Genomic DNA, 27041 nt, shown 5'->3' with positions numbered 1-27041 from the left:
AGAGGTTGTGTGACGGCTTCAGTCAACACGTCGGCTCGGCGCCTGGTTCTTCGTACAGTTTTTCCACAGGCTTTAAACATATCAATAAGCACTTAAGTCTGTCGGAGGCTTCAGAGAATGAGAAGGTGAAGACGTGAAGGTGACGTTGTCTTTGAGCCTTTTGCGGACTTGTGACAAAACTGTGAGCATCAGAACGCGGCAGGATAGTGAGTGAATCTTGTCAAGGTAAGCTAGTGTTTTTAACTTTCCCTCCGTCAAAAATACAAACCGTAAAAGAAATACGTTATTGTACACTGTAGGCCAATTCTATACTACCAGAAATTAGTAAACGTTTTAGGTTTTGAACTAACATCATGTTGTGTCTATTTAAATTGTATTCAACGTTTCTTCTTCAAAATGTTTCTTAAAAATTAAATTGTATTTTCTTTCGAAAAAACTAGAAATTATATATATTTATTTTCACTGGCCCCTTTCATGGCAGACATGTTGGTCACAATAGGAAAGTACAGGTGCAACTTAATGAGAATAGTTCATTTAGTGTCACTAGCGCTGTCCGTGTTACTGTGACACTAACATGAATTGATCAGATCAATGTTTTCAGTGACACCTGCACTTTTCATGTTAAAATGTCTTCTGTGGGAAAAGGCTCATTATTCCTGTGTGGATGATGTTTGGCTCATAGGCACACAGGCACAGACTTCTCTGCCTCTCTCATCTAACAGCAGCAAGTCTGTGGTTTCCTGGCTGTGCCCATACACAATCATAACACTTGACTCGGTTTTAAAAAAAAAAATTGTGTGAAAAGATCTGAATTTACTAGAAATGTGTGTAAAATAGCCCGTGAAGATTGGAGAAGTGCATATTATGTTTGAAACTGAAAGCAGACCAAGTGACTTGCTATTGAAATGCAAATGTTGCAGTGGAGGTGTGAGTCATTGCAGAACACTTTATTCTCCTTTGTGCTGACTTCATTTGGTTTTATAATGAGGAAAAGAAAGCCCCTTATGGCAAAATGAACCCCGTGACCAACACGTAAAAGGTCACACTAGGGGGTGATTTAGGCTTAATAATATTCTCTGTGTCTTTGTCTCTGTGTGTGTGTGTGTGTGTGTGTGTGTTGTTTTATTGATTTATTCATACCCCCGAAGGATCTATCTACAGCATTCCACCTGCTCCTCCAATTTCCTCACAGAGGACATCAAGATACAGAAAAAGACACACGCATACACTTTCACCCCAGACATGCACACTGCATCACTATGGTGCTATCACAAAGAATGCAAGCCCCTTATACAAATGTAGCCCAGGGAGCATTCCACATCAGACATATTACTTGTAGTCTTCCACTTCAACTTGAGACGTTTCTGTGCCAAGGACTACTTTGAGGCTCAGTAGTGCTTTGATAGAGCTCCTCCAGGTGTTGCTTTGGTGTTTGTTGTGTCTTGACAAAGCAAACCTCAAGTGTTTGTAAACAGCATATTTGGTGTGCCGAGTCTCACTTACAACAGCGTTGCCTGTAGATGTTTATTGTATTACTGACACTCTAATTTCACACCCACACACACACACACACACACGCACACACACCCCCCCCCACACACACACACACAAGCGCTGAGCTGCTCATGCTGTGCGCTGTAAACATGTCACATTCGTGTGTCTTGGTTCAGGAAAACAAATAGAAAGCTTATCTGCAACAATGCACGGTGTCAGCGTTGCATGTCATTGTCGTACAGTGCTGTCTTCACACAGCAGCACATTCAGCAAAGTAGAAAAAAAAAACACAAACAAGGTCACTGTGCTGCTTATGATGAATTAGTGAGGAGGGGCCATTTTCTGAAGAGTTTCTTTAATGTTATTGTGTTGTAGAGCTGCAACTAATGAGTATTTTCATAATTGATTGTTTGGTCCTCAAACACCCAATTTTTTTTAATGATTTCTTTATCAAATGGAGCAATGAAACCAGAAAATATTCTCATTTAAGAAGCCAAAAGCTTCAGAAAGCTTGTTTTAATTATTATAAAATCTCTAACATAATAATTTTGTAATTGAATAATAACAGATTAATGGAATAATCATTGCTGCCCTATTGTGTTGTATATTATCTTTCACCTAACACCATAAATTGGGATTTTGTCCACATATTCTTGGAAGGGAAATTCTAAAAACCTGAAGCATGAAACAAGTCAATTTAAAATGCACACATTCAGAACCCTCTCCACCAAGCTAAATTAAGTTATGTTAAAAGAAATTGGACCGTTCTTAAGGTGAAAACATTTTAATCCACTGCTTTCCTTTCATTGTGATTGAACGTTGTGCAGCGAGTGACAACTGTTGATGAGTGCATGTGTGTGTGTGTCTTGTATGCATTGGCTTAAACAGCATCGGAACCAGCCTGAGCCCTTTGACCCTCATTCGCGCTCGCTGTCACTTCAGCTCTAAGGCCTGAGACAAAGAGCGGCTTTTGTTCCCAGAGTCACTCTTCCATGCACATTCTTTGCTCCTTCAGGCTGCAGCTCGCAGGGCAAGTGAAGTCGGCACAGACACAGACACAACAAAAACTTTGATGGCAACAGTGCTGAAAACTGAGTTTTCACCCGAGACAGAAGAGAGACAACAATTACAGCATATAAGGTATTATGCAAAAAGGGCACCTTAGGGCACCAACAGCTTTGTTGTTTTTATGGCGGCCAAATTCTGTGATCATTGGAATTTGGACTGGACTGGCTATATTAGCAGCCTGTCAATGAGTTTCTCATACAACATATGTGTATTGCTCAAGCATGTTGGGATGTCCTCCAACCAGAAGGTGTGGAAAACCCCTGCTCTAGTCATTAGCATTTATCATTAAGGCACCATGGAAACCAAACGTCTTATTTATTGTGTAACTTCACCAAATCCTCCATCATTGGGCAGTTCAACCATATAACATCATCATTAAAGAAGAAGATTTAAAAAACAAACAAAAAAAAAAAAAACATAGATGTTTAAATGACAGAGATATTTCCTACAGGAGCTGAATCATGCTCTCTATCTGTCTGTCACTGTTATCTGATGTCTGCGCCTCACAAGGTTTCGGCTGCTACCGCAGAGCTCACGATGTCGGACAAGATTTGAAAAGATGATTAACTCGGTTGAGTGAGTCACACTGACTGACATGATGATACAGAAAACTGTGTGCGGGAGTTTCTGAAGTTTCGTTCTCACATAAACATCTATATACATCTACCGAGGGCATATGATTCTTCACGCACGACACGAGCAGTGAGCAACATGTTCGAGAATGAGTGAAAAATGCTCCGTCGGTGCTGTGGTGTATCCTGCTCTCTCACACACACACAAGAGCTGGGAAGTACTAGAGAATGGGGAATTCTTGTGCTGAATTGATGCTTGGGTGCCATGCCGGGACAAAGGGAGGGTGTGTGTGTGTGTGGGAGGGAGAGAGCGAGAGTTAGTTTACATGACATGCCAAATCAGGCAGTTGAAAGAGAAGGAGAATGTAGAGGTTTGAGTTGAGGAAGAGCAAATAATTGTTCTGTTATGAAGTAAATCTGACTTTATTTTACACCCTGTTCCCTGTGTAGATTATATCACTGTTGTGCACATTTGATTGCTTACAGAGATTGGTTTTGTGTTGACAGTGGGGGACATTTTGTCTTCTCTCAAACATGTGAGGAGAACTGAGGTGTCCACTGTGCGTTCTTACTCACTAGTTGTCTGTGGGCAGGCTGACAGTGGTCGTCTGTGTCCATCAGTGCAAGTGGAGGTCATTTACATCAGTATCATCACTCAGATCGCCCTAATAGGTGGGGTTCAGGGTGAGAGGGTTACTTGAGTCACTGTGTGTGTGTGTATGTGTGTCATCATTCTACCCTGTTTTTCAAAAACTATGTTTCTACATACACTGTACTGCATTATAAAACTACGGTTCACAAGGAATACATTTTCACCGTCATTACATATTTGATTTTGACATTGCCTTTAATGGTGAAGTATTTGCGGGGATTTTGTTGTTTTATAGGAAATGCAAAAGCTGAATCACTGCCCATCTCTGCGGAGGAGTGCGATTCTCCGAGAGTCACACCTTAACATGCACCCCTCCCCAAAATCACTAAATGCATTATCAAAAAAGGGAAGTGCTAAAACCACAAAGTGTCATGTGTGAAGTACGTTCAAGTTTCACTTTGTGCCTTTAAACTGAAGTGAAAGTCAATATTGTATTTATGATCATACATTACCACATTATTTTATTGTAGATAATTGTCATTTTATAGCTTATCAGTTAAGACTTACACTTGCCTTCCCCAAGATACATCATATCTGAATATTTTCCTAGATGCTAACTTAATATATTCAAAATGTTCATGTTCATAAGTGTTCAACATTCAAATGTTTCTCAGCTGATAGGTAAAAAGAAGAAATTCTTAAAGCTTGTCTTGATATCTTTTTCTGGTTCATTCTGTACATAATCTAATGAACTGAAACTTTTGTTTATGAAGTCCCAAGGTGAGCTCAGGTTGCCACAGTTCTCTAAACAAGCCTGTTCACTCTTGAACAATATGTGCGTCCACATTAGGGGAAAAGTGTCATGAGTGGATTCATATCATAATATCACAGAGCATTTAGGCCACTTTTTTCCATTACTGTGTAAAAACGTATATCCAGAGGCTATAAGAATATGCAATGCGATGAGTGTCTTCCTTTCCTTTTTAAGTTCAAAGTTGGCTTGGTTCATTTTTATGAACAAGAAAGACTATTTTGTGAGTTCTGCACAAATATCACTACTCCAGATTTTTTTTTTTTTTTTTCAAATATGCTATATAAAATGAATCATAACTGACTCAACAACACATAAGAAGATGAAAAAATTATAAAGCGGTAGAAGAGTCAGCTCACTACATATCATCGTGCTGTAGCCGAGGGGCCCTGACAGTGGAGACATATTTGTTTCTATTATATTTAGATTATTCACTTTTAAGATATTTTTGTTTTTTCGATGATTTTGCTATGATGAAATGCAATGCATCGACTGGAGGAACATAAAGCCAAAGTATTATTGTATTTAAATGAAAATAAATATTCCACATTTAATTGCAGAGTGCGGTCTCTGAACTCCAAAGCAGACTTTGCTGCATGGAGTTTCCAGACAGCTCGTTACAAGTCTGTAATATCAGATGAAGCTTCGTAAGCAAGATATTTCTCGAGCAGATTCATGTTCGCACTATTGGCTCCGTTGGAAATGACTTTGAAGCAGCTGAGCGTTGTTAATTCAGCGTCTGATGTATGGCATAAAAATGTATTGTAACTTGTTGATGAAACATATTTTCCTTGTGCCCATTTGTGTTTGTGTATCACTTTGACCCTGTGTGTCTCCGTGTGGTTGTCCGAAAGCCTAGGTCCAACTGGAGTATCAGGTGTGTGCTTCGGCACACACGGTTATAAATAGACAGCTGACCCTCTGGTCTTTGCTGTTTCCCACTTTAATTTTTTGTTATCTCTATTTCATTCTGTTTGTGATCGTTCTGCTTTGTCTGTGGTTCAACTGGTTCCTGTCTGCCTTGTGACATTGAGAACAACCACGACTGCTCGGTTTCCCTTCTGCAGTCTCCGCATCTCTATAGAGTACAGTAACTCCACACCGACACAGTGTTTGTGCACGCATAGGTCTGATTGCAGATGTACTGTGTGCACCAGTGCTGTGACAAAGTAGTCAGGATCTGTCTCATTCTCATTCTCAGTTAATACACAACAGGTGATCTGAGGCAGTCTCTGATACCGATAAACAATTTATTGCTTTTACGCTTTTATTGTGAGACACTTTCTTTTAAGTTACATGCAGCTGATGCATGTACAACAGTCAATAGCAGTGTCCTTTGTTGCCGAACTAACCTGTGATTGGTCAAAGTCTCCTGTCACAGGCCGTCCTCAATACTGAAAATGCTGGAGTCTAGAGGCAAGGCTATTATGGTATTATTGATTACATTAATCATTTAGTTGACTTCCAAGAAGCATAGATTCATTTGTAGCAAGCAATCTCCACAGGTAATCAGCACCACCTTCATTCTGATGAGTTTATTGTATTTCATCACCCCTAGTCTTTAAAAAAAACACTATCCACCATTCATTGGGCAAAAAACTCATTGCAAAGCTCTATGATACACTATAATAAATGGCTTCACACAAGATGAAGGATTCGACTGTCAACACCAGGGCAATTTTCTCAGGTTTGCACTGTTCCGCCACATCAATAAACCCCTTAATTGTTCAATGTTTGTTGTTTTCTCTTCTCTTCTTCTAACCACTTTAATGGTTCTAATCTACTGTAATATCCTCACTGTAATGTTTCTATTTTGAAACAAAAAAAACCTCATGATGGAAAGATTAAAGTGTCTCTGCCTGTGTGTGTGCCGTGTATGTCTCTGTCAGCTAAAAAAAAAGCAAGACTGTTTCCATCGATAACGGCACAGAGAGTTCCCTGTGTGTGTATTTTGAGTCTGAACTCTTTTGTATTCGTTGATAAGAGAGTGTAGATAACAAAGCAGGCCTCTGGATAAGAACACTATCATTTGAACGAAAATATTTTTCATTGTGTCGAACCTGCACAGTGTCTGGATAGGGACTTTCTGTTTTATATAGGATATGCATTTGCACATAACATAAGAACAATTAAACACATGCTGGATGGCTATGTTTCACAGAAATGTGCGTCAAATACTGGCCACAGAAGTGCAGTGTGGTTTCTCATGTTATCCAGCTTATGTCAGCAGCTGGTTTCAGTAGTGTCTCATTTGCTGACTGTCTGTACTCCTGTGCTGCTTATGCAGAAAGACATTATAGCTTTGTTCCCCTTGTGCAGCCGCATTTGACTGTGTGTGTGTTTTCTTTATGCAGTTCTTACTGATGGCGTCCCCGCTGACAGATAGTCTGAGAGTTGTGTTCGCCATGGTCGCCATCCTCTCTACGGGTAAGCTAAAAAAAAAAACCTCTTTGTCTTAAATGCATCTTTTGGCCTTGTGTTCAATGTTACAGCTGTGTTTCAGAGCAGTGTTCTCAATGCATAGAGATATCAAAAGAGAAACAGCATGCCGCATGTTTCCTCTGTGGTCTCGATCATCTGATAGAATTCTGAAGCTTTTCCTGAGTACAGTGCATTTGCTTGTGAAGTGACTTTAAACAAACTCTTTAAGTCAAGTTAAAATGAATGTGCAAACACATGAGGGAAAAAAGTTTTTTGCCACCAGTGCACTTTCACTTGTACAAAGAGCCGTCTGAGGGTCACTAGTCTGAAGAAAGGCAAGATATATGGGCCCCAGTGAGGGCCAATAAGCTACTGAGCTTGTGCAGTATATCCGTGGCTATAAGTTGTCCCTCATAGACCTGTGCGAAATCAGAAATGTGTCTTTTAAACATGTGTGTGAGAAGCGTAACTTCACAGTCATACATAGGTCTCTATTTTGGTACAACATCGATTGCAAAGTAGGCACACACTGAGAAATGGGATTGCAGCCTTCTGCCCGAGCTGAAGCAGATGTAGCATGCTGCATTAAGTAGACATGATTTAGAAGTTTAAATGATGAGATTTCATATTTCTAATTAAATGTCTGAATATTTATAAAAAGTCGGAAATTAGTGCAAAATGAGGGACTGGAAGTAGGAAAATATAGCTAAGGTCTGAATCCATTAGGGCTGTCATGGTAATCACAAAAATGAACAAAAATAAACAAGACTATTGCAGAGGAAGTGAAGATATAGCATGACCACACATGACGTCGCCTGGTATTAAAAGTGATACTGGTAGAAAAGATTGGTCCCTGCATATGTGCTGTGTCATTTCAGAGCTACAGTGCAGTGACATTGGGGGGCTTGTGATAATATCACATACTGCTGTGTCAAGCCCATTTAATTTACCACAGTGAAAATTATTTTATGACAACAGCCCTATAATGTCCTAAACTGTGTGAGTTTGATGATGCACCTTTTTGCAGTTTTAAAATTGGGGATTTTATATTGTTGTCCCTGTAAAAGCTGGATGGTACTACTCTCACTAGGAGAGACGCAGTAGTTTGTCTGAAACTGGACAGATTATCTGGTGGAAAATCATAAATGTAAGAGTGAAATTTGTGTCCTGAGAACAAGGTGAAGAGTTGAACAAGTGAACAACCTCACTCCATTCTACTATGTGTCAACTACTATCGCTGTGAACCTTTCCACGCAATGCACACCAATGAAAGAGAAACTTTTTGTGAAAGTTTTGAAGTTTGAATGAAGTTTCTATGGAACCAGCAAGTAGTAGAAAATGAGAGTGGAAAAATAGGGAAAACATTTGCACAATATTTTTGGAAACTTTAAAAATATGCTAGTTGGCAAAATACAAGCGATGTTGTTGAAGCATGTGGAACTAGTTAACGGCAAAATAACGGCATGAAGGAGTAAAAAAAAAGGCTGCTGCAGAACAACATACATTGAGATTATTTGCAACATTCCTACTAATAATACCTTTATTGTATGTATATCCTTGTGGTGGGTTTTGCCACCAATACACAGAGAATGGGTATAACATTAGTATTCTCCTGTACATAAACAGGAGAGTCATTTCTTTCCTGATATCTTGTAAGAAAAACAAACATCGAGCCATCGTTTATATTCTTCAGGTTCAGCTGAAAATGACCAAGACTGGATATTTTGTGGCACCTGGCTACATGGAAAACAGCCTCTGCACCTGGATCTCAACCTCTCCCCCGGATGTAATGGGATGTCGGTCTCCGCCAATGAGAGCGTTCTGTCCATCAGTGGGCAGTTTACAGCCCAGTGTCGCCGGTCTGAGGTGATTTCCCTCCACCGTTTTGGGCTTGACCAAGAGGGCGGCAACTTCTGCCTTTACTGGGAGCCACTGCAGGACCAGCTGAAGCTGCAGGTAAATCGATGACATGGAGCCGCTCGCATCCAAAAGCTAATCTGAGAAAGGTCGTATTTCATCTATCATTTGGCCCAATGACATTAAAGTAATAGTTATCGTATATTTTCTTGGCAGCTTCATCATCAGCCCTTAAAGGGAAATACAGTATGAAGTTATTTAGAATGTGTGACCCTGTCAAATGGAAAAAAAATATTAAATGTATACAATGAACTTTGTTTTTTACTTGCTGTACAGGTCAGTGGGGAGAACCTCACTCTGTGCTGGCCCGTCCGACCACAGGGCTCCTGCTGCACTGACCTGTCTCCTGGTCCCAATGAGCCTGAAGCAGCATACGGCATCTACAAGGGAATGATCAGAACGGACGTCATGACCGACAAAACCCTCACTGGTTACACATTCAAGGGAGACCCCATCAGTTGCAGTGAGGAAGCTTCTTTTTTTTCTGCTTTTACATGAGGCACACTTAAAATAAGACCCAAAGAAATGTCAAAGTTTAAAATGTCAAACTTTGTCCCTTTTTTTTTGCAGAAACCTTATGTGAACAAGCGAAGAACAAATCCACCCAGTTCAACATGTAATTTCCTCTGTTTTTCTTAATCAAATGAATGAATGACACTGCATGTCAGGGTGTGTCTGTCATAATCCTTCCTCTTGTGACTTTATGTAAATTGCTACGGTCAGTGTTGTGAAGCTTTTAAGTACAGTGATCACTGAATGACCACTTACAAGAAGCTAGACTACAAATTATTGCAAGGGTGTGGGTTACACATAAACTTGCTTTGTGTAAATGAACATCATATCACGTTTATTTGTTTTTTCGTGTGTGTGTGTACAGGGTTGAATACCGTGCTGAGGACTCCTGTCCTGACAGCTTGGATTTGGAGATGAAGGACGATTTCAGAGGCTACAACTTCACATCTTTTGTAAGAGCAGCACACAAAAAAAAGAGTTAAAATATTATGTCACTCACTGTTTTATCACTCACATTTTAAATCAATACTGAAATAGCAAAGAGTGTGTTAGACAGTGTTTTCAGTGCTTTTTTATCTTTCCCAGTCTGCAAATTGCACTAAGCCTCAAGTTCAGTGGTTCCTGCTGAAGTAATGAGTCAGAAACAGGTCACATTTTATTTTTCATTAATTGTTCTACCTGGAACATGTGCAATTAACACCTGAACGGTCACACATTTTTGGCCCGCATGGACCCCAGCTGACCTCAGTGGACTGACATCAGCAGAAACTGTAAATTCACCTTTACCCAGCTTAGCAAAGAGATGAGATACAGATTCGTCTGGAAAGTTTGTGTGCTTTGTTTGTTTGAAAACTTCTCTACAGCACTTTACACAGTCACCCACGTTTGCTTCCTGATTGGTTCTTATCAGTCACACCATAATGTGAGATGTAACCCTAACTAACCCTTACTCTTACTTTAAGTTGTTTGTTGTTTCGTGTTAGTGAGTCTTTCTGAAACCAAGCAAACATCTGCAGAGGAGAAAATCTGCCTCCCGTCTACACTTACCGTGCACATACACAGTGTGTGTTTTCATGTGTTTTAGATGCATATTACTTATGGAAAATTATGTTTTCCAACTAAAATGTAGTAGTATGGAAGGCCTTTGCCAGGGAATTGCATTGGCAATGATTCATATAAATAATGACTTAATGAAATACAGGGAAAAAAATAACACACATGTGAGACGGTAAAGAAAGGGTTTAAAACAAACAAACCGCTAAGTGTCTTCATACATGTTGGCGGTGGTGGAGAGCTAGTTCTCAAAAATAGGTAAGAGTTCCACCACATCAAAGTGCTTGGTAGCAGCACAAGTGACACATAGATGTTGAAAGCTGAGATTTTGTCCTTCAAAGTACCTTAAAATAGGACTGTTTATGTAAGTACTCTGCAATCTGCATGCTGTCTTCTCATTTAAGGACTGTGATGCACACTTACAGGCAGAGAAGATTGGTGGTAGGAGTTCTGTCTGTGTTTTAACCTACATTTTGAGAATATGAAAACTTTTCCTGCATACCATATTTATGACTTGTTAGTTTATGACTCACAGTTTCCATAATTGCTTGTCATTGACCGCGATGTGATGAGTGATGTCTCGAACTGTTCCCCATCCTCTCTCCATATATTGTGTTTTTCAGGCCACGAGAGGTGCGTATGAAGAGCCCATCAACACTATCTATATCCCACCTGCTCTAAAACAAACCGTGAAGACGACCAGTAAAGTCGTCGTCACCTTCTTCAGAAACAACACCCTGTTCCAGGTGAGACTGTGTTTACGCTCAGTCAACACACACTTGACTGCTCGCCCTTTCTTTTGATCTAAGCGTAGACTTTGAAGCATAGCTTTGTTCTCCTTCACACAAATGCTTGAAGCCAGATATCTTTGTTCCTCTTTTGTTAATATAGTGTGTAGGCTGTGTTATATGAGGGTAAGACAAAGACGAGCTAAAAGTGTGTGTGTGTGTTCCAGGTATTACTCATGTTGTGAGTACCTGAATCTGTTTACACAGTCACATTATGACAACATGTCTTCCTTATGAGGACAAAAAGGTCCCTATAAATTATTACATTTTAAGGGGAAGACGTATGGTTAGGATGAGGTTAGGGTTATGTTAATGTCATTAAGGTTAGAATACGTCTCCTGAAGTCCTCTGAAGTCAAAGACCGTGTGTGTGTTTGTTTATTCCAGGAAGGTCACAAGGAAGTCAAGATTCTCAGCGAGGTGGTGGAAATCACTGTGGAGAACGAGATCATCACTGATCTCTCTGAGCCAATCAGAATTAGCTTTTACCACGATATCATACATGTGAGTCTGTGTAATCAAGATCTACTTTATATTTCAATATGTCCAGCATTCAGTATTACCTGATGCAGCACAATGAAATTCGTAAATGTTGTGATCCAAATGTAAGGAGGTTGTGCCACATAAAATGAAAGTATTTAAACAAAGCCAGGCTCCTGAACTACAAAACAGTAACTAACTTGTTAGGTCTTGATCGCAAGATGGTTCTATATTGATCCACCTTTTATTTAGTTAAACCACCATGATAACGTATGCTGATCCTCCTACCTGCTCTGGAGCAAGTTGACAAAGAGACACAGGATTTATCATAACAAATAAATACATAATAAATATTCCTTTTGATTTGGATATATTCATTGATTTACCAAAAATAATTCCTGACAATGTCAACGATTTGACTCTCAATGCTGTCAGCGCAGTTCAGAACAACATGAGGTGAAATAAACGTCATTCAGTTATTCGCTCAGCTTCGGCAGCACAAACCTCTGACACCACCCTGACTTTTTTCAGTTGTTACTTTACCAGACAAAAACTTAAAACAACACAAATTCAGTAACGAGCTTCATAGTGTATCTGTGACAAACTTAAAATATCAAAACACGTCTACTATTTTATTTATATTTCTCTTTGTTGACCAAGTTGTTTAAGAAGTCGTTGACACCAACTTTCTTCATGGTTCTGTCAGTGTCACGTACACATGAGCACACTCACAGGGTTGAATGAACCAGTTGTAACATGTTGTGCGGTACTAGTTATACAAACAACTGGCTCTTGGTTCACTCAATCCAGACAATGAAAACATAGCCTGGGTTTTTTTTAATCTTGCTTCCCAGTGCAGGCCCCAAATGTGTCCATTAATCAACTCAACCGACAAAAGGAACTAATAAAAGAGCTGATTTACAAGATTTGCTTTGTCTAAACTGATAGACCCACATTTCTCCAAGTGCGAGAAGAGTAAACATCACATGCTGGAGGATATGGTTCCACCTGTACTGTCCAGCAGACACTGGCCCTAAAGACAAAGGACAAACAACTAAAAACAATTAAAAAATACATAAAGATCACATAAGAGCAATAAATAAAAATAAAATAATAATAAATTAAAGTATAGATAAAATGCAGGGAAAGACTTTAAACTATAAAAGTGTTTTAAAGTGACAAAAAAAATGCAGTATCCTAACGTTATAATCTCTCTTCCCCTTTATTTTTATTTCAGAGAAGACATTCACGGAAGTGCGTCTCATGGGACACCAGGACAGGTTGGAACCATTTAGAAATTCCAAGCTTACAAGCAGGTTTCATTCAAAAACATGAGTGTATATCAGTTATTTAAATGTAAACCACCACTGTATGTGTGCAGACCCACTGCAGGTCAAGTGGCTTTCGGATGGATGTGTGACACAACAGAGAGACGACGAACACACCGAGTGCTTATGTAACCACCTGACCTACTTCTCTGTGTTGGTGGTGAGACATGCGACGCACACACTGCCATTTTGCAAAGCGTACACACGCACACACAAAACACAAACAAAGTAACAATGAGATCCAGGAAATTGTAACATATATATGCTATTCAAAAATAGTCATACAAATCAGTGTCAATTTATGATTTTACTCACCATTTTCTGACAAGTTATTATATACAAACACTTATGCTGTATATTTGGTTTGCTCTGTGTGCTATTTACAGCAACTGGAGCCTCGACCAGTGCGCCATCTCCTGGCACTGACCGCCATTACATCTGTGGGCTGTGCTTTGTCTGTGATCAGCTGTGTTGCTCTCATCATTTTTCTCTGCAGGAAGAGGTAATGATGGTCCTTTCAAGTTCAGCATATCAACTCACTTTTGAGCAGAAATTTGACTTATCATTAACTTTTCGTTCACTTTCTAGCAAACGATCAAAAGAGCAGTCCCTACCTATCCACCTGGGCTTAGCCGTGTCCCTCGCCTTCCTCAATCTGCTCTTCTTCTTCACCGGGGTCTTGGCCAATATGGGAGGGGAGGGATTGTGCACCTGGGTGGGGGCAGCACTCCACTACAGCCTGCTCAGCTCCTTCGCTTGGATGGGCATAGAGATTTTCCACACCTTCTGGTTGGTGTACATGGTTTTTACCCCCTCCCCAAAACCCTATGTGTGGAACCTGGTCGGCTTTGGTGAGCGCATCAAAACATTGTTTTTAAAAATATAGCTTTAGCAGCACAGCATTTTTGACATATGCTCTTGTTCCCAGGTGTTCCCGCTGTTCCGGTTATCATCGTGGCTGCAGTAGGTGACATTTATGGACTGAAAAAGTTGGTGCCAATCGATGACGTCTCCAACCCATATCAGATGTAAGTAAAAATGTCTGGATAAAGAAACTATCAGTAACGCCTTTATTTCTCAGATCATTTACTTTGGTATTTCCAGGTGCTGGATGAAAGACGACAACAACAAGGCCTTGCTGGCTCACTATTTCACCAGCATGACCGCCCTGGTCGTCCTTGTGTCCTCCGGCATTGTGATGCTCTTCCTGGTCTACCAGAAGATCCGTGTCAGGAATGAATGGAGACAGAACCGTGTGGCATTTCTCAGTATCTGGGGCCTCAGCTGTCTCTATGGAACGTCGTGGGGTTTGACCTTCCTGGACTTTCAGCCTATCTCTGACTTTGTCCTTTTCCTCTCCTGCTTCATCAACTCTTTTCAAGGTCTGTGTGTGTGTGTGACACTGTCCAGATTACACTTCTGCAGTATGTTGTTTCTTTAGGAGCTTGCTTGGCTGTCAGCCTCTATCAATTTGTTGTTTTTGAGAAAACAGCACAGAGCAACTGTGGGTGTTTTGATTGCTGAGATTGGTGACTGTGTATTTTGAGCATGATGCATTGTATCAGTGTGGGAATGAAACAATGACCATGAGGCCTTTTGTTACTGCTGCCTATCAGAAAACGGTTTCCTCTCACAAGCAAGGCACTTGTTTTTGATTCAGGTCCAGGTTTTATTTGGAAAATAATTAACCCCATTGTTGCTGCTCGTTGCTACTTGATGGGGACGGTTTAACGTGACAAGAAGCTACCGCATAAAACTCATTTTGCTGACATAAAATCACTAATACCTTATTCCCACTGCTCAAAAACACCCATTTAATCCCAGGTTTGAATAAATGGGTTTATCACCAGTTAGAATGTGCACTCCTGGATTAAATTACTATAAAATTAGGCTCTGTAATTTAAGCTTCAGTGCACATTCTTTTGTTCTTTTGTTTGTGGACAAAACAAGATATTTGAGGACGCTGTCGAAGTTTAGAAAATTACTCTGTGATGAAAAGGCCTAGTGAATGCATTACCTATCACATCCAGCAAAATCTGCAACAGAATTATAGTGTGAAACTATGTGTTCACCTGTAACAGGCTCATCTTCAGTCATACCGAAAAAGTGAAGTTGATATGTTGGTTAGTAATGAAGAAAGGATGGGTGGCCAGAACAAATAAATAAGACTTGGTTATGTTTTTTGTTTTTGTTTTTCTCCCCCAGGCTTCTTTCTCATGCTGCGTTTTTACATGCTGGAGTGGATGCACAAACAGGCTACTGGCTCTGCCCTTGGCAGCAACAGCACTGGATCGACCAGGCAACACATGCTACAGAGCCAGGAGAAGAAATGAATGGACTGAAAAAGGTGTAGTGCACGGACAAAACAGCTGTCAAGCTTGTAATGTGAAAATAGAGCGTTCTAATCGGTGTAAATGATAAAATTGGAGACGGGGACGTTTTAGAGGAAGTGTTTCAGATCAGATCAGCTGTAAATTTGGGGAAATGTGAGAAGTGGTGAGAAACTACTGCTATGAAAAGCATAACAAACCAACTGCCATGCAAATCACAGACATGTCATGACTGTATTTCACATATGTGATTTTGGGGAAGCCGGTTATGCAAGTTATTCATCATCTCATGGAGCGAAGAGTCAGCATAATGTGGTGACATGCATGTCTGTGAAGGCTCTCAGTCATCTTCTGTGGTTTGTCTGCATGAGCACGTCCTGTCGCCTCCATCTAACCACAGCAGTTGGTGGCAAACGTTTTTGCTAAATTATTTTTGTTTTAAGCTGCACTGTCCAGGCTCGGTAAGTCAAGCTAGCACCAGCTAATAGACGTGAGTTAGTTTGTTAACCTGTGACTCAGCATTTAAGATATCTCTCAACAGCTTCTGTCTGGAGGCGTCATTCATTAAGAGAGACCAGCAGCATGGTCACATGACGCTGTGTGTTTGCTCCAGCCGCTTGACTGTGGCCTTGTCTGATTGGTAGGAAAGGAGAGGTTTGGTCAAATACTTCCCAGGTTGTTCTAGTCTGGTGATGGAAGTTTACATAAGCAAATAGATGGAGATTAGCTAAATTTACTCAAAAACTTGCTGGAAGTCTATTTGATCAGTCGGGTGTGGGAAACCATATCCACTTGACTGTCAAACCAAGTTGAAAATTACTTGTTTCTTCTTCATCACTCAGGAACTCATAATACAGACCTGGAGTCTGTCTTTTGTTTTGTTTTTTTAGAATATCTAGACTGGCTCTAGTTTCTAAGCTGGGTATAAAGTTAAGCTTTTGCATTCAAACAGACAGGGAATCTGTGTGCTGTGATTTCCATTTTATTGACTGTAAAGAAAATATAAATTATTATTGTTGTTGCAATTACAGCTCTTATTGAACCTTATATAAGCTTTTGTTTTAATTTTGTACTGTGCACGCTTTTTAGAGCTGTCTTTTAAATTAGCACTTTAGATTTTTCAGTCTTAAAAAAGGTGAATTTGTGTTGTATTTTCTTGTAATTCAAACTTAAGTACATTTCGTATAAAGCAGCAGCAGTTTGTACACATTGTAAAATAACAGCTAAATGTTTTTTTTTTCATAGAGAACTGTAGGACTCCATATTTCTGTGTATTCACACCTTCAGTCAAAATAATTTAAAACATAATTATTCTACATCTCAGTCGGGCCAAACATTTCTGCATTATTTATATTCAGCTGGTTTTTTTACCCTCCATTTTCAATTCAAATTAGAAAATGAGAATTTTTTTATTTTTTTTTTAGATACTGTGATGTTTGCACTTTTTTTCCCCTATTTTTTTTTTTAATACTGAATGTATGTCATTTGGATCTTTGTGAATATTTGAGTTTTTGTAGATGTGTAAGAGATTTTTAATAAAACTATTTGATTACAAAGAGCTACAGTAATGTGTGTATATGTGTTTGTGTAGCAGTGCACAGTTAGCCTGTACGTGGGTTCCACTGTCTTCCTGCTCTGTCGTCCCTCCTTATCTGAGCTCGTGTTTCCTCCCTGGACATTTTGTATTTGTTTTTGTCCTCACAAACACTCACTGCTCATTCACCATGCCAAAAGTGCTTACTGTACTGTAAAGTCGGGGCCTCTTTGAACACATTGACATTACAGTACTTTAAGAAAATGGCCGGTCATAGTACAGCTGTGCTGTGTTACAGTGAGATAAAGGGAGCCTCAAATAGGGACTGGGGATATTGTACTTCATGTCACGTTAGGGCCTCTTTAAAGTAATTTTATGTATATTATGTGTAGATATATATGTATATATATATATTAGGGATGTGAATCTTTGGGTGGCTCACGATTCAATTCTGATTCTTAGGGTCACAACTCGATTCAACGGATTCGATTCATACGATTCTCGATTCAAAAACTGATACAATGCATAGTGTTAAGGCAAATTATGGCATCAAAACAATACAGTTTGTATGTGACAATGTGATCACGCAAAGGCAAACTTTTTTGCATCGATTTTTGAAGTTTAGGAATCGATTCAGAATCGTGGATGATTAGAATCGCGATTCCCTACTGAACTATAAATCAAAGATCAGGGGTGTTTCAAGGAAGTTAGGGACCCCAGACTAAACTTCCATCACACCTGAAAAAATGTGTGACTATGCTGTGACTGTAAATAAAGACTGAGACAGTTTTATCACCTGAGTAAATGTTGATCTAGGGAGGGAAACTGGAACTCCTCCTCCACCCATCTCCTGGTTTTAGGGTTAGGGTAGGAATTTGATGTGATGGTTAAGGTTTGGATAAAAGGTGAGGAAATGCATTATGACTATGAGTGTCCTCAATAAGACAGCTGGACAAAAATGTGTGTGTGTGTTTAAGTGTCTTTGACACTTGAGTAACAACAATGTCACATGGTCAAAGGGCCCTCCTCTGTGTCGTATGTGATCCTGGCACGACTGCTCTAATTGCATGTCCAGTTTTTGACATTAACAGTGTCAGTCTTTATGACATCTTCACAGGTCTGAGGGAAACCAGACACTGACTGGAGAAAATAAAAGCACAAAGAAAAAGTTACTCAGTTTTGATTTACACACTTTTACTTTTACGGTCGTTCTCATGCCTCAGTGACGGGCAACGTGTATTTCATTTGTCCAACATGTCTTCAAACTTGGTTCACACAAGAATTGGATAGTTTTTGGTGGTCAATGGTCAAAGTTCAAGCTCGCCATGACCTTTGCAATACACATGTATTTGCCTTCTGAATGTAGTATCTCAGGGTAAACCTCCAAGGAATCCTTTAAAACCAGAAGAACTACTGCTCTCTTGGACATACAAATGAGCTGATAAGAGTTTAGCGATAACATGTCAAACTTGAAGGTCACATGACCTTACAAACCTTGGGAAACAATGTCTCATGAGTGCCTTGAGGCAATTTCTATAGATTTGATTTGTTCCCACTTAGAATGATTGATCAAAACTGAGATCAGATTTACTGAGCTCATCAATCAATTTTCTTCACTAGTTAATTTCAGGGTGTAGCTTGTAGAGCCCTCTATTAGAAAAATGTCTGACCAGTGTTGACCCTGGTTTTATCTCTCTGTGTCTGAGGCAGTTTAAAAATACATGTTAATTCAGACAATGAGAGCAAATATAAACTCAGAAACAAGGTCAAAAATAAAAAAAATATAGCACAATGAAAACCGACTAACATCAGAGGTGTTTCAAGGGAGTTAGGGAAGGACTTCTTTTCACAAACTGTAAAATGTGTTGGACCACCAAAGACTCATTTATTCATGTAAGAGCCCGTGTTGTGTTTTTGTTGTGTGTTTTTGTTTTCTATAATGCGTTTATTAAAAAGTTGCAACCAAAAAAAAGCCCCTTCAGTCGCTATGAAACCATCACGTGTCGCAGCAGCGGTAGTCGCGGCAGCAGCAGAAGCGGTAAAAGTCGCGAGAGCAGTAGCGGCAGCAGCAGCAGCGGTAGCTGCGGCGCGGCAACAGCAGCAGAAGTGGTCGCGAGAGCAGCAGCGGTATAGTAGTAGAGGCGGCAACAGCGGTAAAAGTCGCGAGAGTAGCAATAGTAGTAGTCGCGGCAGCGGTAAAAGTCGCGAGAGCGGCAGCTGTAGTAGCGGGTGCTGCGGCGCGGCAGAAGCAGCAGTACTGGCAGTAGCAGCGGTAGTGGTCGCGAGAGCAGCAGCAGTAGTAGTAGAGGCGGCAGCAGCGGTAAAATTCGCGAGAGCGGCAGCGGTAGTAGTTGCGAGAGTAGCAATAGTAGTAGTCGCGGCAGCGGTAAAAGTCGCGAGAGCGGCAGCTGTCATAGCGTGTGCTGCGGCAGCAACAGCGGTAGTAGCGGTAGCAGCAGTAGAAGCGGTAGCAGCGGTAGTAGCGGTAGCAGCGGTAGTAGTAGTCGCGAGAGCGGCAGCGGTAGTACCCAGTTGTTTACCGGTGCTGATGGTGCAGTTGTCAGTGGACTCCGCTCCGTCGGCTGTGGCTGTCAGACCCGCTCGTCTGGAAGACGTTAAAGCCAACACAGGTGAGGAAAAAACTTTCTCACCCACTCTGTCCCGTCCTCTCTGGGCTGGAAGTGTGTCCACACAGTGTCCCATTTTTTGGACAACAGGGAACAAAAGGGAATGAAGCTCCGAGTGTTTGTACCGACGATGACGAGCTGTAAACGACTTCAAACAGCGACTTCAATTAGCGACTCGTGACTTAAGCGTTGTGTGTGACAGCGACTGTGTCTCTTTATCGAGGTGAGCAGATATTATTATTATTCATGTGTCATTAATAATCAGAGGGTGGGGATGTAGCCCGCAGTAAAGAGACAACGAAAATGCGCCGGGCTAATTAATACTGTGTCAACATTATTATAATAATGTATAATTTGTGCGAATAGTAATAGAAAGTCATTATAATACTAATATCTCATATAATTATTATAATAATTGTATTTGCTAATTATCTAAGCTAACCGTAAAACGTTTTGTACAGCGTTTTTTATGTATAAATAAAATGGAGTCTACATTAGAACTAAAACTTTTTTTTTACAGAGAAAGAGAAAAACTTAGGTTTCTACTAAGGTTTGAGAGTGGCTTCCCACTGGTGGGCATTGGCGGTATTGCAGAAACAGGATGGCTTAATTGCATCTGATAAAGATATGAATACACGACCTATAATATACAATATCGACCAATACTGATCCTCTCTTTTTACAAGGCTAATGGTAGCTCTGTGGTAGAGCGAGTTGTCTTTCAACTGGAAGGTTGTTTGTCCAATTACTGGCTCTGCTAGTCTTCATGCAGATGTGTCCTTAGGGTAACATATTGTTGTAAAAGTGTGAAGCTTCTTTGAGTTAGTTTGGTTGTGTGTTTCTTTTTCTATGTTTTTAGGGATATATATATATATATATATATACATAATTTGAGATCCAGTAATGATTTTGACCAGTATCACACCGATACAAATACTGATTATCATACTGGCTATAGACATTTATATAGCCATTACCAGGCTGAAGGGACTCACACCTGATTTTCTTCTGTGACGTGACAAATCTTATTTATTGATTTCTTTTTTTCAGAACTGTGTGGACACAGACATTTTAGGATAATTCAGAATGTGGTCGTAGATCATATATTATCCAGCATATGGCCAGAGGACATGAGTGAATACAACAACACTGGAGGAGAGTAGTGATAGCAGTCAGTGTAGAGATGTACACACATTTTAAATTGACATTTTTGGGGCAAAACTGGAGGATAAAGTTTCAGAGGACAGTTTCATTCCTGAAGGGGTGAAAAGATGGAGTCTTTTTGAAGAAAAAAGTGCCAGAATCAAATCAATGAATGTTAACAATGAGTCACATGATGAGTCAGGGGTCAAGGTTCACGTCTGCTTGTTTGATAAAACAATAGTAATGGATAAAATCATCCTAAATGCTCTGTGTTCTAAGGGTTAATGGAAGAAAACAGGAAATGTTTGCGTAATTGTTTTTGATAAAACAGATGTCAATTTATTCCCTGTGATCAACCTTATCAGTTGTTTAGCGTAAGACGGCTTCTTAGCTTTGAGCCAATATCAGACGACACACCAAAGGCTGGCAGTTATCCTCCTTCCTCCCAACATTAGTAGATGATTTACTCTGCATTACACTCAGCATCACCTGATGTTATTTTTGGGTACATTAACATGTGGGGTGGGGTGGGCAGTAGAGGTCCACGATCATGTGTTTCAGTATTTAAGTGTTACAAGGTTTACTGAATTGCATAGTGCCTGACACATTTCACAGGCAGATGCAAGCACACACACACACACACCGACCCACACACAAGCACACACACAACGTCACACAAACAGCCACAGTGCAGGGAGGTGGCTTTATTTTTACGTCACTAATAAGGTTATGTGATCCTGCATCTTTCCAGTCATTCTTGTTCCTCGTGATTTATAATATTTAATCTTTTATTCAGATGTGCACTTGACAATGACAATTTAAGTCTTCTATCTATCTATCTATCTATCTATCTATCTATCTATCTATCTATCTATCTATCTATCTATCTATCTATCTATCTATCTATCTATCTATCTATCTATCTATCTATCTATCTATCTATCTATCTACCTACCTATCTATCTATCTACCTATCTATCTATCTATCTATCTATCTATCTATCTATCTATCTATCTATCTATCTATCTACTTTTTAATGTGTTGGACAGGTTCTTTGAGAGGTTTCTCTGATACCTGCGTACAGGAACCGATCGTGTCCACAGCCAGGTCGGTCCTGTGTTCCGTCTGACACAACATCGCCATGGCTGACGCTGAAGAATCCACCAGGACGAATGGGGTTGCCAGTCAATCTTCCCACCTTCTAGAGGCGCCCAAAGAGAGCATGCAGCTGAAGAAGGAGATTTCACTGCTGAACGGAGTCAGCCTGATCGTGGGGAACATGATTGGCTCCGGCATCTTTGTCTCCCCCAAGGGCGTGCTCATCTACAGCGCCTCGTATGGACTGTCGCTGGTCATCTGGGTTATTGGAGGCCTGTTCTCTGTGGTGGGTGCCCTCTGCTATGCCGAGCTGGGCACCACCATCACCAAATCAGGGGCGTCGTATGCGTACATTCTGGAGTCGTTTGGAGAATTCCTAGCGTTTATTCGCCTGTGGACGTCTCTGTTGATTATCGAGCCCACCAGCCAGGCTGTCATAGCCATCACGTTTGCTAACTACCTGGTGCAGCCCCTTTTCCCTACATGTGAACCACCATATGTAGCATCCAGACTCATTGCCGCGGCATGTGTGTGTAAGTACTGTGGACGTGATCCACTCTCCACTATGGCGAGCCTTTTTAATATTTGATCACCAAGTTTGACTATGTGGATATCTGTGATGTCATTCTTACTAGTCAAAAACTAGTTTGAGACATCTATGGTTCAGTTTTTACTCGTCAAAATGACGTCACAGATATCCGTTAACTACTTTTGCCATCCATGTGTATGGAGTTTGTCATTATAGAGAATTATCTTCAACATCATTCTGACTATCTGAAACTTAATTCAAGATGTCTAAATGGGACAATGTAGATCATTTAAGATATCTTGAACTTGAATTATGACATCTGAAATTGGAATTGTAGAACTCTATAATGAGAACCCCCATACACATGAATGGCAAAAACACTGAATTGCAGATATCGGGAGTGAATATCCTGTCATGTTAAAACAACTTGCCATAATCCACTCTCTCATGTCTTTACGTGCTCTTGCAGAACACACAGTACTAATGACGTGTACGAAACTCTTACTGTCTCCCCAGGTTTACTGACATTCATCAACTCTGCCTATGTGAAGTGGGGCACCCGGGTACAAGATATTTTCACCTACGCTAAGGTGGCAGCCCTCATTGTCATCATCACCACTGGCATCGTCAAGCTGTGCCAGGGTGTGTGTTGTCACTGTACTCATTACCTTTTCACAACCTTCAAAAGTGTTCAGACCTGGCACTAACATTCGTCCTGAGAGACACAAGTGGACAGCACTAAAGTAGTAGAGTAGTAGAGTTTTACTAGGCTAGGCTTTAGGAACATTTATGTGTGTCAGACTACACATAAATGTTCCTAAAGCCTGCGTGCTAATTAAAAACAAATAGTGTTAGAGTACTTTTTTTTGTACCCTATCATTCAAAGTTCATATGTTAGTTCAACAAGTAAGGCTGTCAATTAATAAAAAAAAAACACTAGCAGTAAGTAGTCCAAGGAGCTCACTCACTGTTTCTTTAATTGTTGTGTCCGTGTCTTAGGTTACACAAACAACTTTGAATCCTCCTTTCAGGGATCGTCTACAGATCCCGGTAACATTGCACTGGCGCTCTACTCCGCTCTCTTCTCTTACTCTGGCTGGGACACGCTCAACTTTGTTACTGAGGAGATCAAAAACCCTCAAAGGTAGTTTTCTTATTGTTGTTTTACTTGCTTTGCTTGAATCAGTCCAGTAATGATCCAGTGTCCTGTTGTTCCAGGAATCTGCCCTTAGCGATCGCCATCTCCATGCCCATTGTCACTATCATCTACATCCTCACCAATGTGGCCTACTATGCTGTTTTGGATATGAGTGCTATACTAGCCAGTGATGCAGTGGCAGTGGTGAGTCGACAAAACGCAACGTGCTCGGACAAAAGACCATCATTTTGTAATTTCGAGGACATTTTGACATTTGTGATTCAAATTGCGATTTCATCTTGAAAACAACTTGTTCATCCTCATTTGCCATGAGGTCATTAAGGCCAGTCCTCAATTGTTGTACATGTGTATATGAGTGTGTGTGCATGTCTGTGTGTACATGTGTGTGCGTGTGTTGAAGCTGCTCTAATACAATGTATGTGTCTGGATCAGACATTTGCAGATCACACTCTGGGTACGATGAGCTGGATCATCCCTATTGCTGTGGCTCTGTCCTGCTATGGGGGCCTCAACTCTTCCATTATCACAGCATCCAGGTAAGACACACACAAACACACACACACACACACACACACACACACACACACTTTGGTACATTACATGTCTTAATGTATGTTTATTGATTTCAGGTTGTTCTTTGTGGGTTCCCGTGAGGGTCACCTTCCAAACGCTCTGTCCATGATCCACATACAGAGATTCACTCCGATCCCAGCGCTCATCTTTAATGTATGAATCAGTAACGGTTTGTAGTGGATAATGTACTGGAAATGTCAGCAGATAACTGACACTGCAGTGACCATTGTGACATTGACATCTTCCCTCTCCTTCTCCTCGGTCCACTGTCCAGTGTGTCATGTCTCTGGTCTACCTGACAGTGAATGACGTCTTCCAGCTCATCAACTACTATAGCTTCAGCTACTGGTTCTTCATGGGTCTGTCCACTGCCGGACAACTGTATCTGCGCTGGAAGGAGCCCGACAGACCCAGACCTCTCAAGGTGAGGCCAGTTCAACACGCTTGTGTCATCCTCACGCATCCAACCACTTATCCACCTCTGTGTCTCTAAAGTCATAACAGAAACAATAACAATAATATCACGATACAACGACTCTGTGATAATCAGTATATTGCAAGACAATCTGTCTAACTGAAGAAAAAAAACGTCTGTGAAAAGTTAAAAGTGTGGGATTTTTCTATTTATTCACATACATAGAGAATAAGGTGCATAAAATCTATGTATTGTAGGCGGACGGGGCGTCTCATTATCCTGTTGTAAACTCCCTCTTTTTCAGCCAGGGACTGTTAACTTTAGAGCGCCTTCGTTTTTCAAAATTAAAATATCAACATTTCTCTTGCCGCATTGATTATTGTATTGCACGAGGAAGGACGACGATATATCACCAAATCGATATTTTTGACAGTTGGTGCCAGAGAGGCTGGTCTGAGTATTTCAGTAACTGAAATATACTATATTATGATGTTGTTGCAGTCTCCTGTACATAGCAATTATAGACAATTATATATATATATAGAATGTCTAGTTTGTGTGTTGCTGAAGATGATCATATTTTGACAAAAAAAAAAAAAAAAGGTTTGCCTTAACACCCATGACGTTTGCTCACAGTTGTGATTTCTGTCTCCACAGCTGTCGTTATTGTTCCCAGTGGTGTTCTGTCTGTGTGCTGTTTTCCTGGTGGCGGTGCCGCTCTACAGTGACACCATCAACTCTCTGATCGGCATTTCCATCGCCCTGTCTGGCGTTCCCGTCTTCTTCCTGGGCATCTATCTACCGGAGTCCAAGAGACCACCTCTCATCACCAAGCTGCTGCGTGAGTTCACCACACGGTCGGCAGCCAAAAGTCTGCCTTACACTTTATGAGGATAATTGTGGGTGCCTTCGAATTTTAGGCTGATTTGATTAGATTATCTGCGAGTAGAACCCCGCAATAATGAATGAGAGTTGACCTGGAAACAGATGTTGCATACTTTTCTTTAGAACTTGTATGCGCCAAGTTGATTCCATGATCCAGTTTTTCGCATCTCTCAGGACAAAACATTGCACACACAACAGTTATTAACTGACAACACTGACAGTCCATCTCTTTTTATATTCTGAAGTCACGCATGATCCCAAATCCCTGGAATGTCCTCCCTGAAGTGCGAGGTCCTGTGTCTTGACTGGATTGTCTAGTCCAGTAATTCACTGCCCTGCATGGTTTCGATATTTCCCTGCTCCAACAAATCTGATTCAAATAGTCAGCTTGTTAACAAGCTCTGCAGTAGCCTGACAAAGAACCACTCATTTGAATCAGGTGTGTTGGGAAACATCAAAACAGTGGGTCCCAAGGACTAGGATTGAAAATCACTGGTCTAGTTTGTGCTTATTCAGGATTGAAACATTGAAAACAAGTTACAAAATTAATTAATTGTGTCTGTGGTCTCCCACGTTTTTAAAATCAAGTCAAATTTTAAAATCCTCGTATCCTTGGCTAATATTGTTGTCTCTCTCTCTGCAGGTTATCTGACTTACCTCACCCAGTACACCTGCTACAGCGTGCTCTCAGAAATGGACAAAAGTGAATAGCGCCTCGTAACGTTTCTAAAACTTTTCCCAGAAGTCTCTTCAGCCTCAGAGCTCACATTCATCAGGTGACCAGAAGAAAAGAGGATTTATTTTATGACTACCGTTTACTTTTGTCGAGCTGCACACCACACTCAGGTCGTCGGGCCTCACCGACTTGTTTACACTGAAAATGCTGCCATAGATGCACACGGTCACTTACAGATTCATCCTGAAATGTAATGGAATTGAATGCATAAGGATGTCAGCCTGCAGTAGAGATAAAAAACTGTTTTAATATCTTCAACACATTATTTAAAGGTGCAATATGAAACATTTAAAGTGAGGTTGTTCATCTTGATTACAAGATGGGTTCATTTGAACACATATTCATGACATGTTAATGTGACACAATGTAGGATTTCAACCTTCAAGTTTATTTTGATGGTACATAGAATAATATTTACAAGAGAGTTAATGTCACCTCTGTCAAAGCCTGAGCAGGTCTGGCTTTCACTCGCTGGCATGAGCTGAAAGAAGCAGAGGGCGACTGAGGGCGACCAGGTCCTGTTACTGTTGGACTAGTAAGTGTAAATTCTTCAATTACCATCTATATCTAGTGCGGACCAGAGCTTGCTGTATGTCAGGCAATGTTATGGTACTCCTCTCTTCCATTGCGTTCATAACTCAGTAGGTTATATATGAGCTGGGTTGAAAATGCAAGCTATGCAAACTACAACACTGTCATTCTTCTGTCACTTTCTTGAGGGTTAGTTTCCGTTACTGCGGCATATATTTTACGACAGTTGGAACAAAATAGGAGGACCCTGAGAGCAAATCCTACCTTGTGACACTGTTAATCGTTGATGAGATCCACTTCATTGAAAAAAAGGGAAGCTGTATTTGTGAGTCTGCTGCTATGTAAAGATGGTTACTCATCATACTAATGCCATCCAATTTAATGTCCTTTTTTCTTTAAATGTATACTATTGTGGTTACGTGCTTAGAATATTTCTTCCCCACT

The 27041-nt window shown here is 40.5% G+C and overlaps 2 protein-coding genes across 2 annotated transcripts; both read left to right on the top strand.

Annotated features, from left to right (window-relative positions):
- The first annotated feature begins 114 nt into the window (after positions 1 to 114).
- adgrg1 (adhesion G protein-coupled receptor G1) lies at positions 115 to 16015 on the top strand. Its single transcript, XM_083901208.1, has 15 exons — positions 115 to 225; positions 6892 to 6964; positions 8652 to 8914; positions 9152 to 9338; positions 9446 to 9491; positions 9753 to 9840; positions 11065 to 11187; positions 11616 to 11732; positions 12946 to 12988; positions 13090 to 13196; positions 13423 to 13538; positions 13625 to 13887; positions 13965 to 14064; positions 14141 to 14418; positions 15242 to 16015. Exons 2-15 carry the CDS (start codon positions 6901 to 6903, stop codon positions 15367 to 15369), a joined length of 1923 nt encoding a protein of 640 aa, XP_083757334.1. The 5' UTR covers positions 115 to 225; positions 6892 to 6900; the 3' UTR covers positions 15370 to 16015.
- Positions 16016 to 21878: 5863 nt separating this feature from the next.
- slc7a6 (solute carrier family 7 member 6) lies at positions 21879 to 26041 on the top strand (the record flags this gene model as incomplete). The annotated part of the gene is made up of 9 exons (XM_083900424.1): positions 21879 to 22302; positions 22815 to 22940; positions 23298 to 23442; positions 23517 to 23640; positions 23890 to 23993; positions 24087 to 24183; positions 24305 to 24454; positions 25103 to 25286; positions 25974 to 26041. The coding sequence occupies exons 1-9, from the start codon at positions 21894 to 21896 to the stop codon at positions 26039 to 26041; spliced, it is 1407 nt and encodes a 468-aa protein (XP_083756550.1). The 5' UTR covers positions 21879 to 21893.
- Positions 26042 to 27041: the final 1000 nt, after the last annotated feature.

This window comes from Microchirus variegatus (genome assembly GCF_963457635.1).
Source record: "Microchirus variegatus genome assembly, chromosome: 14".
Taxonomy (NCBI): domain Eukaryota; kingdom Metazoa; phylum Chordata; class Actinopteri; order Pleuronectiformes; family Soleidae; genus Microchirus; species Microchirus variegatus.
Note: the sequence above shows the minus strand (reverse complement) of the source record. Positions and strands in the feature narration are given on the sequence as shown.

Bases quoted from the DNA above. Each gene is read 5' to 3' on its own strand.
- adgrg1 (XM_083901208.1), top strand. From the start codon at position 6,901: ATGGCGTCCCCGCTGACAGATAGTCTGAGAGTTGTGTTCGCCATGGTC. The intron at 9,492-9,752 runs GTAATTTCCTCT...GTGTGTGTACAG, and splicing joins AAATCCACCCAGTTCAACAT to GGTTGAATACCGTGCTGAGG. The intron at 14,419-15,241 runs GTCTGTGTGTGT...TTTCTCCCCCAG, and splicing joins CTTCATCAACTCTTTTCAAG to GCTTCTTTCTCATGCTGCGT.